Raw genomic sequence first — 17,130 nt, forward strand, 5'->3', positions numbered from 1 at the left:
AGATTAAAGAGTATTTTGGTACATTTGATATAACTTTAATTTAGAAACACAAGATTAAAAAGTCTTTCTTTTTTTTCTTAAACTTCGTTCCAAGTCAAACTAGGTCATCCTTTTTGAAATAGAGAAGTAAAAGAAAGTAATTGAAAGGATTTATGAAAACTTATCAGTTGGAAACAAATTGGTGTTTGTTTGATAAAAGTAAGAAAGAGAGTTTTCAGTTAGCAGAAAAGCGATGATTTATTATTTGATAACTTATCAAATGAGTCTGAATGTTGTTAAGAGTCTCCTACAGATCTGATTCGTACAGACCTCTTCAAACCCATTGAGAGGTTTTTTTTAAAAATAAAATAAATAAACTTAATGGGGTGAATCTGAATCATTCAGATTCAGACATAAAAATTAAATGTACTTAATAGGCTGAATCTGAATGATTAAGATTCAGACCTCTATTATTGCAAACAAAAGAGGCCTAAAATAGAGGTGAGTTGTAGATGATCTAAGAAATTATTGTTAAATTTCACTATAACCAACGGTTGTCCAGTAAGAAAGGCTACTTCACTAATCTTGTTCACCATAGGAGGTGACACGAGAAAGGTGTAAAGACCCAAAAAATTGTTGACTATTATTGCAGATGCTATACTACCCGAAATCATTTTGATTAAGGTGTATACAACACTAGGTCAACGGTCTGTTGCTGATTTTAAATCAAAAGAGTAACAAGATTCGGTCTTTTAAGTCTTAGATATTGCAATGGGTTTTTGTTAAATAAGGTCTTATACCTAACTCACACCCCAAAAGTTAGTTCAAAGGGGAAAAGATTGTCTAAGCCTTATAAGGAGTTCACCCAATTTATTAACTAATAATGTGAAACTTTTGTCATTTTTTAATACCCTAATTCATGCTCAGTGCTTAGCGTCTGGTGCATGAGCAATTTTAATTTTTTTTGGGTCCCCAACATCTTGTGATATAGGCGCTACTCTGATACGATGTTAAATTAGGTCTTGAGTCTAACTCACACGGTCACACCCCAAAAGTTAGCTTCAAGCCTAGGTCAGCCCATCTCATTAACCACCAATGTGGAATTTTTGCCGGTTACTGACTTTGAGATATCGATATAAAGCCCATATAACCATCAAATCTTAGAGTATGCAGAAGAGGTTCACTTATTCTCTTACCTATATATATATATATATATATATACACATTGTAGGAGTTGTATTCAGTAAAAAATAAAGCAGTACTTAGTCATGGCCTATTATTTTGACAAGATCTTTCTTCTCCTATTTCTCTTCACACTTAGTCCCTCCTCAAAATCAGATAATATGACAGATATTGAAGCACTCTTTGCTATCAAGAATGAAATGCTTGATCCCTTTGATTCTTTGATTACATGCAATGTGTCTGTTCCTTTATATCAATGGCGTGGTGTAGTATGTGGAACGAAGTCAACGAATCACTGAAGTAAACCTTCTTGACCTGAAGCTGATGTTGGGAAAGACAAGGCACTAACAAAGAATGCCTGACAAGATAACAGCGGAAGAATACCCAAGTCTATACTTTCCCTTCTCGATTTGAACCAAGAGAAGACAAACAACCACAAGCAATATGATAGTAAGGCAGCAAGTAATTCAACCAAACAAATATAACAAAGCAATAATAAATCAATCACACAAGACACCAAGATTTACGTGGAAAACCCTTTGATGTGAAGAGTAAAAAACCACGGGACCAAAAGCTCCACTATAATCACCAAGAGTTACAATATTGTTCTCCAAAATTGGCCACAAAAACAAGTGTCAAACAACGAGCAACAACAAAATAAGATTTCACCAAATCTAGAGAATTAAAGGAGCAAAATCACCAATTTCGCAGCTACTGTTCACGACAGCAAAACTGAAGCTGCAGGCCACCAAATCCAACTCTTTCAGTTCCTAATCAAAGATTGAGATGAAGATAATATGCTGTCCAAAATCAGCTCAATCGGACAAGAAACGAAGCGGGAATCACAATTTGAAGTTGGTTGTTAGGGCTGAATTTTTTACTGCGAAAAACTGCTCTTTTTTTTTCTTTTTGGCTGCTGAAAAACTCTTTTTATATCTGAAAATAAGACCTAAATAGGATTATATTTGCCTCATAAGAATGGGCTTATGGGAAAAATGGATTGGTCCAAATTGGACTTTTATTTATCCACATAGGAAGGGAAAAAGGTCCATAACCCAACAGTTGAGTGGTGTGTTATCACCATTTGTTGGAAATTTGAGCATCCTTGTACGACTAGTCATTGAAATCAATACCATTTCTGGCAATATACCTCCAGAACTAGGTCGTTTGACAAGATTACGCCATCTATGTTTGCAAAACGATTAATTACATGGTGAAATTCCTGCCAATCTATAGTTTTGTAGTAACCCCGTTGAATTATGGGCATTCAAGAACAATCTTGTGGGTGTGCTTCCCAAGGAGCTTGGATTTCTTCCCAAACACAAATATTTTGATTTCAGTTACAACAAGCTCATTGGTGGAATCCCGAGATCTTATGGTAACTTTTCAGGTCTCTTGGAAATGTACCTTTTGAATAATGATCTCGAGGGTAAAATCCCTGATGAGTTAGGGAAACTGAAAAACTTGGAAATATTTGATGCAGACTTCAATAAGTTATCAGATAGAATTCCGAGCTCACTATTCAACCTTTCCTCCTTGAAAGTCATTGATGTGTCAAATAACCAATTCGAAGGTACTCTCCCTCGGGATTTAGGGATCAATCCTCCTAACCTGATGTGTCTGTCTCAGCATTAGTGAGAATCATTTCAGTGGATCGCTTCCTTATTCACTTTTCAACCTCTCAGGACTCGCGTATCTTCTAGTTGGAAAAAATAACTTAGGAGGATGTGTTCCTATGTTTGATAAGTTGCATAGCCTGACCTGGCTGTCTCTGCAAAACAACGCATTTGGAGGGACATTTCATGGCTGACCTGATGGAGCAATTGAGATAGTAGATCCAGTTCTTAATTTTGAAGAGGAAGAAATAAGCAGAGAGAGGTCTCAAATTCCAAGATAAATGAGAAGGCAAAAAATGATGAGAGGGTTTAATTTCCTTACTTGGAGTTGGTATTGATTGTTCAATGTATGATTCAAGTAAAAGAAAAAACATGAAGGAGGTTGTTAGCGAGTTGTGTTCTATAAGAGATTCTCTTGTTGGTTGTACAATATGAAACACTTTTCTTGTTTTGTTTTTGTCATGTAAGGTTCTTTAAATAATAAATTACTAATGAATCATTTGAATATGGTTTTTACTCGTCTTTACTAATCATTTGAACAAAATTCTAGGCCCACCACTAAGTAAATGGCATACTAGATTGGTATCGTTGAAGGATTGAAACAGTTCTTTATGATATCATGTCAGTATATAGATATATGGTAATGGTATCATGGAGAACGGAGGAGTGTTTCATTCCGAAGTAATTCTTCATGGTACCATGTTAGCATATAGATATATTGTGATAGTGTCTGGAGTGTTCAACATTTTTTGAACCTCACTATCGGATTTGAGCCTACTTTAAGTAGAGCTTGAACAATGCTTCCTCACCCTCACACTACATCCATATAACATAACTCACAAGCTTTATGTTTTTCTAGCTCAATAAAACATAACATGTGGCTCGAGTTCAGCAAAGCATTTTATGGTATGATAAATCAACCTCAAAAGTTAGCTCATGGGAGGAGATTTGTCCAAGTCCATATAGTAGACCAATTTCCTATCCCTCTACCGATGTGGAACTTCTTAACCGTTCAGAAAAGATTACTTTCCATTATTATTTAAAGCATAAACATTATTTCAGAAAATGTAGCACATACATTTTTTTTTCTTGTACTAGTTTCACTAGTACTATCACTATAATAATTGAACACTAATCAACTGATACAGGTTGCATGTTTTGTGCCTCTTTCCTGAGATCTTCATACAGAACAGATGACAAGTACCTCTCTCCAAAACTTGGATGAATTGTCTGAAATTCCAAAACCAAAAAATTCAACACAACTAATTAACATAACAAAATTGAGAGTCAACTAATAAATATTCATACCACTATGAGTTTTCCTTTATTTTCTGGTCTGTTGGCGAGTCTAAGTGCGGCTACAGTATTTGCTCCTGATGATATACCAACCTATACAACAAAATGTTTGTTGTATGATTAAAAAAAAGTTGGGGTCGAATATATATAAGCTTATCTTTTTGTACCATTCACATAATGCCACTTAGTAATGGAAAATAGATCAATGATATGAGAGAGTGATAGATATGAAAAACCATCTGTTCGAAATTTTACCATAAGGCCTTCCTTCAATGCCAACTCCCTAGCCATGTTTACCGATTCTTCACTTGAAACCTGCAAACAGTATAAGCATAATTCATGTATAAATTGCCAAAAATGACTAATTATAGTCAATGTTCTGCATCAAAAATATTGGATTCAGTTGAACATAGAGATAATACACTCCGTGCGCTTCTGGTTGTAGTTCTAATTAAACAAAACTCTGCAATTACATAGTTCTTGTGCTATGCAAGAAACAAACACTAATAGTTAAGTGGTTGAAATTTATCCTAACAAGGTAATTAAAAACGGGTTCTGTTCCAGGATAATGCATATTATAATTGTGAAATTTAAAGACCAACATCCGGAGGTCAATATTTTCGTGTGTTCTGCAAGAGAAATGAAGTTTAGAACTCAGCATACCATCAGAACTTCTTCCATTACATCCATGTCAAGGATATCCGGCTTGAATCCAACCCCATTGCCAGTTATTTCATGAGGACCTGTATACAGTATCGATGTTCAGAAATCTATGTAGAACAAATTTACTCATATGCCACAACAAATGGAAAAAAAGAAAGAGGCATGTTATTTGCAACAATATTTTTAGTTCTATAGTTATGATAGGAAGTGAAGTTAATTACCTGGTTTTCCACCATTCAATACATTGCTTTCAGCTGGCTCGATTCCATATATCTAGCAGGACAGGAAAAAATATGCAAGAGCGATGATGTTATTTTGTTTACACGTTAAGCTTGCAATCACATAATGAATTGATTGGCAGGAAAATACCTTGACATTAGGATTTTTCGATTTCAGATATTGTCCAACACCAGAGACTGTGCCTCCACTTCCTATTCCCATGACAAAGATGTCAACATTACCTTGAGTATCTTCCCAGATTTCAGGGCCAGTAGTCTCAAAATGAACCTGTGTTCAATGTCAATGTTGAATTTTTGTTTTTGATATAACGGAAAAGAATTTAAAATGCCCCTCCACTTTAATTATGAAATATATTTATTCTAATTTTTGTTGTACTTTAAGGTCATTCATAGTGGGACCAACCCTTGTCGAAGGGAATCATTGAAAAATTACTCTACATAGGTAAGTCAAATCTTTTTTTTGATGTATAATATATACTAGTGTTGAATCCCTTTGGCTTCCTCATGTGTTTACTTATTTAAATTCTTGAATCCCCTTGGTGAAAATTAATCCTATCTCCATCATCGCATTAATCATGTCTTACTTGCCCTGGACTCAGAAGGAGCTTACCTTACCGTAGACCCTGACCAAAGTGTAAGAGTAGAGGGCATGCATTTGAGCCTGATCTCTAAAATAGTGAGATCCACTTTGGAGCTCCTTCGATGTCAAGGACAACTACGAGATAATTTGCTAATGACAAAGATATGACACTTGCCTTAACTCCGAAATCTACTTTATGAGAGTAGGATCGTCCAAGTCCATATAAGCAGACCATCAGTTCATTCTCCAACCAATGTCGGACTCTAACATCCTCACTCCCACCAACACCACCACCACCACCACGACGCTTAGGCCCAACTAGAGTGTAGATCGTGAGCTCACACTGGAAATGGACCTTACTCTAATACCATGAAAAACATGACACTTGAATCTAACTAAACCCCAAAAACTAGCTTATGAGGACCGGTCAATACCCTAACCACTGTGGGACTCTAACCTACACTGAAAAATATGAAATAATCATAGAAGAATAACATATCATAAAATACAAAACTTGGACATTTTCCGATAATGGTAAGTCTAGTAATAGATGAGGGGGTGGGGGAGGGAGCAAAATGAAGATGGTAAATCACTTACTTGAGTATTGGCAGGATTGGAGAATTGTTGAAGCATATAAGCATTAGGTGTAGATTCCAAAAGATCGTAAGCTTTCTTAATAGTTCCTCCCATTCCTTTAGTTGGATCAGTGATCACTAAATCAGCTCCAAATGCTCTCATGGTTACCCTCCTCTCCAAGCTTGTATACGATGGCATTGTCAAAATCATTTTGTAGCCTTTCATGGCAGCCATAAATGCCATACTTATTCCCATATTCCCTGATGTTGGCTCGATTAGTGTTGTCTGCATATCATCCATAAAATATATAAGACACAAAACTTATGCAACCGTTATCTCGTTCATATTATCTGTCTTTTAAGGTTTTTGTACAGGAAAGAGGCATATTTACTTACTTTTCCAGGGGTGATTAATCCTTTCTTTTCTGCATCATTGATCATAGCAAATGCTGGTCTGGTGGAAAAGGAAAAGCATTTTTTCAAATTTCAAAATGAAACATGTCCAAACGTCCACTTAATATTTAGAAAAAGGTCACAAGAAGTAAAAATGAAAGAAAGTAAAAAACCAAATAATTTACCTATCTTTGATACTAGAAGTAGGTTGCATCATTTCTTGTTTAACAGCAATATAAGCACCACATCCTTCACTCACTTTGTTTAGATACACCAATGGTGTTTTCCCAATGAGCTGAGTTGTGGAAATATTACAATCAATCATATAATTTGCATAATCAGGTCATATAAAATGTAATTATATATAGATCTTCATCATAATCAAAAATTGGTTATATAATAAAATTTCAACTTATGTTGAAGTGTATTTTTACAATGTTGTGCATATAACTTAAGCGGTAAAGTTGTTCTAATGTAATTAGAAGGTCACATATTTGATTCGTAAAAATAGTCACTTGTAGAAATGAAAGATAAGACTTTATATAATAGACTTTTGTGGTTCGATCATTTTCTAAACTCAGTGCATAGCAAGAGCTTAGTGTACGGATCTAACTTTTTTTAAAATAAGTAATCAATCCATCACAATAAATAAATGAATGTTCTCATTTTCCACTTAACTTTGAGCAAAATAGAACATTAAATTAGTGGTAATGATACTCTATTTGTTAATGATGATTAAGGTTCTTGGACCAATATATTTTTCCAAAGATATAAAGCGTGATGAAAATAGCTTCATTTATAAAAACAATAATGCATTAATATGGTGTACAAATCAAAGTTATTTGCACGTGATAGCATTAACTAAATTTTGGAGTTAATTTAGTTGATGTTGTAAAAAAATTGAAGTTAAAATTTTTCTTAACTATAATACTTGTCAAAAATCTAAGATAGGAAAATATTACATTGTATAGCCATCTATAAAAAAAATAGTTAGTAAAATGTATAATTTTGATATATTAATATAATTAAAGTGTATATATATATGTGTATAAAATTAGTATATTTTTTTTTTAAGAAGTACAAAGAATTTCCTTTTTGATTAATCACCTAAAAAAGGTTTTCAACTAATTAGGGAAACCACATATAGCCACTTAAAAATAATTAGTTACTTTTTATAGCTATAGTTTGATATTATAATTTATAGCTACATGTTATTTGGACGAGAGAAGCGAGCGAGACTGAGAGAGAGAGAGGAGAGAGACAAGCAAGACTGGGAGAGAGAGGAGAGAGGCGAGCGAGACTGGGAGAGAGAGGAGAGAGGCGAGAGAGAGGGGAAAAAGAGTAAGAGAAAGCTGAATTGTATATGTATATTGGTTAGATAATTGTATATTATACATATGTAATTGTATATATGGCAAGAGAGGTTGGGAGAGGGAGGAAAGAGGCGAACGAGACTGGGAGAAAGAGGATAGAGGCGAGCGAGATCGATAGAGGCAAGCGAGAGAGGGCAGAGAGTGGGAGAGATGAATTGTATATGTATATAATTGTATATAACTATATATTATCCATATACATTTGTATAAATGGCAAGCGAGGTTGGGAGAGGGAGGAGAAAGGCGAGCGAGAGAGGGAAGAGAGTGAGAGTGAGGTGAATTGTATATATGTAGGCTAAAAAATTGTATATTATACGTATTTATTTGTATATCCTGGCAAATTATACATATACAAACATAACTAATTATACAAACTCGAAGTCAGTCCACGTAATTAATGTATAATGTTAGTCGCGAGTGGCGATTATAGCAAACTATGACTACGATGAATAATTAAATAGTATAAATTTGTTTATCCGCATAATTTTTCCAAATTAAAATGCAGTAGTCAATGTGACGTCTAAAAATAATTAGTTAAGCATTAATATTGCTAGTATATAGTATAATACATATACATTTTATTTGTAACTACACTATTTTTATTACATGTGATACACTTTGATGGTATATAAAATTTAAAAATATTTTTTTTTTATTATCTATCTAATTTAAAAAGTTATTTTTAAAAGTATATTAAAAAATAAAATATATTAATTGAACAGAAAATTGGCCCAAAGCCCGATGCAGGCTTCCGTCACTGATGAGACATTATGATTCTTTGACTTTTAGCACCATTCATAAAAGAATTTGTATTTTACCTTCTCATACAAATTACTATTAAATATTCTTTTAAATTTATTTGAAAATATAATTAATTTCATTTTCTTATTCTTAACCTTGGCATCTATTCAAATTCTGCCACTAATAGTGGTATATTTATATTTAATAACACATAATTTTTTTAAAATACTTATTTAATTGATATTGTTTTATTTAAATGAAAAAAGAGTCAAATATGCCCCTAAACTATTAGAAAAGATCTAGACATACCCTCCGTTAAGTTTGGTTCACTCATGCCCTCGCCATCCAACTTTTGATCCAAATATGCCTTTATGGGCGTTAGTTGTCATGTTTGACATATCCAACTCATTTTTCATTTCTTTAAATATCACATGAAATTGTCTTGTCATTTTGGCCTTACCACATAACATTTATATGAAAAAGAAAAGATATTTCGGACTCATAAACACCAAATCTGATCCATAAATCAACCCTTTTAAATAAATTATCCGACCAACTTTCAATAATTTTGTTGAATTTTAATTTTTTCGATAAATTACAAAAATGAGTAATTGATTAATAAAAAAAATAGAAAAATATGAAAAATGTATAAAATTAACGCCAAAAATTCATAAATAATTATAGTAACCTTAAATTCAATTTAAACACTTTTTTTATATTTTTTTACTAAATCCCAAAATGAGTAATTGATTAATAAAATGTATGAAAAAAATATAAAATTAACGCCCAAAATTAAAAACTAAATACAGTAACCTTAAATTCAATAATTTCAACATTTTTTATTTTTTATTTTTTCGACAAATCTCGAAAATGAGTTTATCAACAAAAAAAATATGAAAAAATATAAAAATTACGCAAAAAAATCATAAATAAAAAATAGAAAAATATGAAGAAAATATAAAATAAAAAAATTATTGAAATTATTGAATATAAGTTTAGTATATTTATTTGTGAATTTTGACGTATATTTTTTATTTTATTTTCATATTTTTCCCTTTTTATTAAAAAATTACTCATTTTCGGGATACGCCGAAAAATATAAAAATTTTAAAAAATTGTAAATTGAAATGTTATTATATTTATTTGTGAACTTTTGACGTTAATTTATATTTTTTTCATACTTTTTATATTTTTTATTAATCAATTACTCATTTTTGAGATTTATCAAAAAATAAAAAATTTAAAAAATATTGAAATGTTAGATTTAAGGTTACTATATTTATTTGTGAATTTTTGGCGTTAATTTTATATTTTTTCATTTTTTTCCTATTTTTTATTAATCAATTACTCATTTTCGAGATTTACCGCAATAATAAAAATTTAACAAAACTATTAAAAATGGGTCGGATAGTAAATTTAAAAGGAGTTGATTTATGGGTCGGATTAGGTGTTTATGAGTCCGAATATCTTTTCATTTTCATATAAATGTTATGTGGTAAGGTCAAAATAATATGGTAATTCCATATGTCATTTAAAGAAATGAAAAATGAGTTGGACATGTCCAACATGACAACTAACGCCCATAAGGGCATATTTGGACCAAAACTTGGACGGCGAGGGCACGAGTGAATCAAATTTTAAACAAAAGGTATCTCTAAATCTTTTCGAATAGTTTAGAGCCATATTTGATCCTTTTTCCATTAAAAATTAACAAGTTTGAAAATATTTCTTTGTTAAATTTTGTGTGCAATCAAATTGTTCCCTCTATTTATTTTTACTAATTATATTTAGGATTAGCAATTTAATTAAAAAAATTAATATAATTATTTTACTACAATGTCTCTATTCACTTGATGTCTAGTAATTATATCTTGAATCGTAACTTAGAAATACAAATAATTAATATTAAAAATAAAATATAAAGATTATATATTTTTGATTTGTGAAAAGTGACAAATGAAAATAAAAATATATATTAACATAGCGAACACTTAACAAGTGAATGAATAAAATGGTCTTTTTATCATTATATGTCTCCTTACTAAGAATAAATATTCTTCAATACTTTACCATTTCACAAAATCAATACATAATAATATTATTTTTCATATTTTATCTTCGAGAGTTATTAACCCTTAAGAGTATGTATAGAATTTTAATTAACACAAAATAACCAAGTAAACGAGTAACTAATTAATGATTGATATAATAAATTTACTATGAATCCTTATTAAATTATAAAGTGCACGAATTAAAAATTTCTGTTTCTCAAGAAATTTTTAACTTTTTTAAAATTAATAAATTAAAAAAATTATTATTTTTTTAATTTGTCAAAACGAAGACAAATAAATAAAAAAGAAAAATTAGATGAATAATTAGACACATAGGAAGTACTTATTTGTTTATTTTCATGACATAATTTAATTGGACACCAAATTAAAGAGTAAAAGAATTCTCCTTCAAATTTTTAATCTAAAATAAGTCATTTAATGGCACAGGTTCCAAGAGAAAACGTCATATACTATTTGCACTTTTAAGATCTGTTTTTTCTACTCCCTCCGTTTCATCGTTGTCCTTATTTTAGATTTTACCTTTTTCAAGAAAGTAGGTAAACTTTTTTTATTTAGCGTTTTCTTAACAGTCAAGCTTTTAAATAATTACTTGATTATTTTGTGTTAATTTATCTTCTTTATAGGTATATTAATTTAAAAATAAACGAATAATTATAAATTACTTGGTACTATTTAGAACCAGGGTACCAAAGAATATACAAAGAGAAAAAGTAAAAACAAAAATGGGTCATGTGGGTTGTGCCCGACTGTTACCGGGTTTAATAATGGCGGAATAAAAAAAATTTCAATAAAAAAAATTTAAAATTTGAAAATATAATCACATAAAATAACCTTAGAACTACATATATATACTTAAATATAATTTTTCTCTGAACGAGATTCAGATGAATCGCTGGTGGCTCCGCTATTGGGTTCTGGCTCCGCTACCGGGTTCAAACGGTGTATTCAGGTAAATTGGATTAATTAAAAGCTAATTCAGCATTAAATTAGAAAAACATTAACAAAATTTAACCAAAGAGTATAACAGATCTTAGAAGAGTAAATTATCTACAGCTCGAAGCACTGAGAATATGAAGAAATAGAGGGTAAAATTTACTAACTTGAGAAACTTGAGTTTTGATTTTGGTACCAGGAAGGTACTTTGGCAGATCTCTTAGCCTCTGAACAAATGATGCTTCACTCGAATAAAATCTTCTCCTCACCAACGACGCCATTGATGAAATTTATTTGAAGCCTGTAAATGTCTATCTCTCTTCAAATTTCAAAAGATAAAATACCCCTTTTATAATGGAAAATTACGGTATATACAGATGAATTTTTCCTATACCTAAAAATAGAATTTTGTTAGTATAATAACTATTTATTTTTGGCCGAGCTTGTTATCTCTCTCCTTCTCTCTAAAATAATTGTCCATCTTATTATATTTCACGTCTCTTCAGAAATTAGATAAATTTATCATTTTATACTTAGAGTGTGTTTGGTATGAAGGTTCTGGAAAATATTAACCAATTTTTCCATGTTTGATTGGAATAAAAGTTTTGAAAAATATTTTTCAAATCAACTTATTTTCCTCAAAATTAAGGAAAATGACTTTCCTTCAAAAATTAAGGAAAACATTTTTCATAACTCTCCTCCAATTTCAAATTAATTTTTTTTGGGAAAAACATCAATTTAAATAAAAATTTTCAATTTCAAAATTTTATTTTTTTCACCTTATCCCTGACCCTACCCACTCCGCCAGCCCCCTCAACCCCAACCCCTCCCCAAAAAATTAATTTTACTTTTTAAAAATATTTTCAACTTCAAATTTTTATTTTTAAACTCCTACTCCTCCCCCTCCCGGCCAGCCCCCCTACTAGCCCCCACCAACCCCAATCCCCAAAAAAAATTAATTTTATTTTTTAAAAATACTATCAACTTCAAATTTTTATTTTTTCACTCCTATCCCCTCCCCTTCCCCTCCCCCGCCCCCACCCCACCCTCCACCACCATCCAAAAAAATAATAATTTTGATTTTGAAAAATATTTTCAATGTCATAAATTATTTTTTACCCTAGTAAAATTAAAAAATGTCTCTCAAAAATATTTTTCATTCATAAATCAAACACTAAAAATCATTTCTAGAAAAATATTTTCTACTCACCAACCAAATATGAGAAAATAAGTCCAAAATCTACTTGTTTTCCCGGAAAACATTTTCCATGGAAAACATTTTCCTCCATACCAAACACACCCCTAGTGTTTGTTTCAGTTGACTTGTTTTAAGTAGTTTTAAGTTAAAATAGTTTTAAAGTAATTTTAAAGTGTTTGAGTAAAGTTTAAAAATAGTTATACACGCTTATTTTAAGATCAATATAAGTCAAACGTCATAAGTTAGAAATTTTATCTTACGATTTTTGGCTTATAAGTCAAAAGTGAAAATTCAATCCAAACAAACTATTTAATATTTTCTTTGTCTCAATTTTTATGACATCTTTTATGTGTAAGAGTCAAACAATTTGAGTTTAACCAAAAATTTATACATGAAATCTTTATTTTTTAAAAATGAAATTTATATATTTATAAACTACGTAAAAAATACTATGAGTTACAATAACTAATAAATTAAAATGCTTATAAAATTTATAAAAAATTTACAATAAAAAATAGACTTATTTGATTCTTGAAATCCAAAATATATCTATACATCCAAAATATCACATATAGAGATAGTAACTGTTTGAAGTTAAATTTTTAATAAAATAAACATAAATTAATTTATTTTAAAATTAAATTGATCAACAAATATATATTAATAGTTTATTTTTTCTTATATATGTCAAATTTAAACGACCAAGGATAAAAGAAATAAAAAAATAAAATGGGCACGTTTAGTTAGGAAGGTGGACCTGTGATGGCTCAAAGTGGGTATAACAAAATAGTGTATGCCGCCGCTATAGACATTGGTCAAATATCAATTTCAACTTTTCTTATTCGGTCTTTAATTATTTATTTATTTTAAAATTTACATATTTATTGAAATAATTATAAAGTTATTAAATAGACGTATTAAAAATTTAACATTTTTAAAATTTATATTATTTTTTTAAAAAATTGAGTATATAATATGTAAAAAATTATCTCTTTTTGATTTGTTAAAATAAAATAAAAAAATAAGTAAAAAAGAAAAAATAATTAAAAATATAAGGAGTACTACTACAAATTATTGTAGTTCTTAAATTATCATCACACTCATTACAAGTTGAATGTTTTACTTTGTCTAAAAAAATTGTTAGGTGAAAAAGTCATACAATTTGTAATAAATTATTTTTTTTAAAGTAAAATTAATATTAAGTTAAATTAGTATCAAATATAGAAAAAAATATTTTTTATTTGGATTAAAAATAAATCATATAATTAAAATAAATAGAATGTCAAATAATGATTTTTTTCTAAGAAAAAAAGTTTTAAGTCTCAAAAACATATCTATGCCTTTTTTTCTTAAAAAAAATTTTAAGTCTCAAAAACATATCTATGCCCCTTCCTTTTTTTTTTTTTTTTTTGCTATTACAGTCTTTTTTAGTTAAATATCGCAAATATATCTAAATTATGAAAAACCAACCGCAATGTTGACTGATCCAAATATGTATATAGATTTACTTAGACTTGTCTGACCTTGATTTTTCATATGTGAAATGATGTATTTTGATTTATATTTTCAGCTAAGATTGTTAAATGTGTTAGTTATATTTTGCTAATTTTTATTACAGTGGAACTGCCTTCCACCTGAAATTTATATTTTCTTTAAGAATAGTGTAATATCATATTATTACATATTATTTGAGGTGTATTTATCAAATTTATGAGTGATTACTTAGATAGGTACTCATACTCTAAATATTTTGGATAAAAATTTAAAAAAATTGAGTAGTTTAAATATGTTTGTGACCTTTTACTCATAATAGAACAAAGGAAATTAAATACTTCTGGAAGAAAAAAAAAAGGGAGAGAGAGTGTTTACTGTATACTTGTGGAAGAAAAAAAAGGGAGAGAGAGTGTTTACTGTGATGGCACATGTTCCCTTGATTGATGCTTGCGTATGTAATGATATAATCCAAGTATATTTTAAAAATATAACCTAAAGTGTGTGTTGTGGGGAGGGGGGTTGTGTGATATTGTGACAAATTAAATTTCCAATGCTTACAAATTTACCATCAAAAGGATTCAGAAGAAACATCCTTTCACTTCTAATTTTAAATTTTTGGTTTGAATTATATGTATATAGAGAGATATGGGGTATATATATATATATATATATATATATATATAGATAGATACATAGATAGATAGATATGGGGTGTAGGGGAGGGGGTTGGGGAGACCTTCTAAAACCTTGCACTTGCCTCCGTTTCATTTAACCTAAAATATGTCTCCTCCATAGACCAAATGACTTCATTTAGTTGTTGAACATGTTGTGTCCTTCCAATGGACTTATTTTTCTTTTTTAAAAAAAGATTAAGTCATCAGCAGCCCCTTAAAGTGATTCTCATAATTCACTTAGACACTTCAATTAATATTAGTATCAATTGAGCATTTTTACTTATATAATAATCATTTCTATTACATATTTTTTATAATCAACAAAAAATATGAAGTGTGTGTGATACACTTGCATGATGTGGCAACACGACCAATTAAAAAATAACATTTGGCATTGGGCCCAAAAATTATAAAAAAGCACATATTTAATATCTAATTATTTAAAAAAGAAAAAAAAATGAAAATGTCAACCTATTCTACCCCACCTTACCCTACCCCATTCCAACCCCCTTTCATCTTCATCTTCTTCCCTAAACACATTCTTTCTCAAATTACAAAATCTTATTCTTTTCAAATAACTTCAAGATTAATTTTCTTTTTCATACTAAGAGTGAAGAAGAAAAAACTTTTGTAGGCGGTTATTCAACTCTACATTGATGACAAAATGAAATTGATAGCTTCAAAATTATTTCTTTCAAAAATTTTTAAATCATTTTTGATAAACTTAATGACCATGTATGAATTTGAGTAAAAATCTTTGTTCGAAAATTGTGATAAATAAATATCGGCTAACTATTTTTATATGTAAAAATCATTTATCTTTTTTCATCTTCTTCATACTTGTTGCTTATTTTTATGAGATTTGAAATAAATCATACGAAGACTTTTTTTTAAATCTGAATCTTTAAAGTTAATTTTCATTCATCTTCATATTTGGAAGATATAAATTTTTTGTATATAAAAAAAGAAAAAAGTGTTGGAGCTAAAATAAAGAAATTTTATAAACTAAACCATGAAGAAGATGATAGATAGGCAGTGGTTTCTTTTTTGAAAAAAGTGTAAATAAGGAAGAAGATATTTTTTAGTTAATTATAACGTCAAGTGTCAATAAAAAAAGAAAAAATGTAAAAAAAAATAAAAAAGACATTATTTTAAGTCTTTTCACGCGCTTCAGGAAACTGCAATACATGTTTTTTGTCATATCAACATTTTGTATCTAATAGGTACATATTTTGAACAATTTAGGTATTCAATAGGTACAAGTCTCAATTGAAATGTCTAAATGAATTATACGAATAACTTTACGGGACGATATATCACTTTAAGCCTTTTAAAAAAATAGGAATGACAAAGGGGCGGGCAGACCCGCATTAACCTGCAATGACTTCTCACCCCGCCCTACATATCCTACACTAACCCCATTTTCCTAAGCTACTCCACTATCCCCAACCCACCTACTACCTCGATTTCCCTCTACTACCCCAACCCATTCCCAGGAAAAACAATCAAAAACACCCACACACTACTATATTAATACTACAAAATACACACCAACAGATACAGTGTCATAAATCAGAAAAACGTATAGAAAAAGAAAAAAAATCTGCACAAACACACAACACACGAAGCCAAGAAAAAACAAACATACGCCAGAAAAAGAAAGAAGAGGAAGAAACATTTCATTTTGTTTAAAAGCTTCATAAATGCATCGGAAAAGGATCAAAATTGGCCCTGAACTAAGTGAAATAGATCACTTGTATTCTTCGTTACATTTTGAGATAAAAAATGCCTCCGTTATTATCCCAAGAGACCACAAATACACTCAAGAGTTAATATTCCATATTGTTTTTTTGACTTGGCAAGCCATATGGAACTAATTTTCCACCTAAGCATTGCCAACTAGGATTTACTACAAAAGAACTAGACCTTTAGCGGCGACCCACAACAGTCCAAAAAATCGTCACTAAAGGTCAAGTTCTTTTGTAGTGAATCTTAGTTGACAACGCTTAGGTGGAGGGATTAGTCGCATGTGGCATGCCATGACACTAAAATATTGGGGTGTTAACTCTTGAGGGTATTTGTGGTCTCCTAGGATAACAATGGGGTATTTTTTATCCCGAAA

General features: G+C 30.1%; 2 protein-coding genes across 4 annotated transcripts; one reads left to right on the plus strand and one right to left on the minus strand.

Moving 5' to 3' along the window:
- Positions 1-1,322: 1,322 nt before the first annotated feature.
- LOC112940160 (leucine-rich repeat protein 2-like) lies at positions 1,323-2,796 on the plus strand. Its single transcript, XM_026027915.1, has 2 exons — positions 1,323-1,430; positions 2,398-2,796. The coding sequence occupies exons 1-2, from the start codon at positions 1,323-1,325 to the stop codon at positions 2,794-2,796; spliced, it is 507 nt and encodes a 168-aa protein (XP_025883700.1).
- A 992-nt stretch (positions 2,797-3,788) lies between these two features.
- LOC101253940 (bifunctional L-3-cyanoalanine synthase/cysteine synthase 1, mitochondrial) lies at positions 3,789-12,144 on the minus strand. 3 transcript variants are annotated; one of them, XM_019216137.3, is made up of 11 exons: positions 12,037-12,144; positions 11,810-11,943; positions 6,709-6,818; positions 6,527-6,584; positions 6,153-6,416; positions 5,106-5,243; positions 4,958-5,009; positions 4,737-4,816; positions 4,329-4,388; positions 4,086-4,166; positions 3,789-4,007 (listed from the first exon to the last, which is right to left on the minus strand). In XM_019216137.3, exons 2-11 carry the CDS (start codon positions 11,921-11,923, stop codon positions 3,909-3,911), a joined length of 1,056 nt encoding a protein of 351 aa, XP_019071682.1. In that variant the 5' UTR covers positions 11,924-11,943; positions 12,037-12,144; the 3' UTR covers positions 3,789-3,908. The 3 variants fall into 3 exon arrangements, 2 of the variants coding, with proteins under 2 accessions (XP_019071682.1, XP_010326974.1); XM_010328672.3 differs by having other exon boundaries at positions 11,810-12,117; XR_011212129.1 differs by lacking the exon at positions 4,958-5,009 and having other exon boundaries at positions 4,737-4,843; positions 5,079-5,243; positions 11,810-12,122.
- Positions 12,145-17,130: the final 4,986 nt, after the last annotated feature.

The sequence above is a fragment of the Solanum lycopersicum genome, chromosome 10 (assembly GCF_036512215.1).
Source record: "Solanum lycopersicum chromosome 10, SLM_r2.1".
Classification (NCBI taxonomy): Eukaryota; Viridiplantae; Streptophyta; class Magnoliopsida; order Solanales; family Solanaceae; genus Solanum; species Solanum lycopersicum.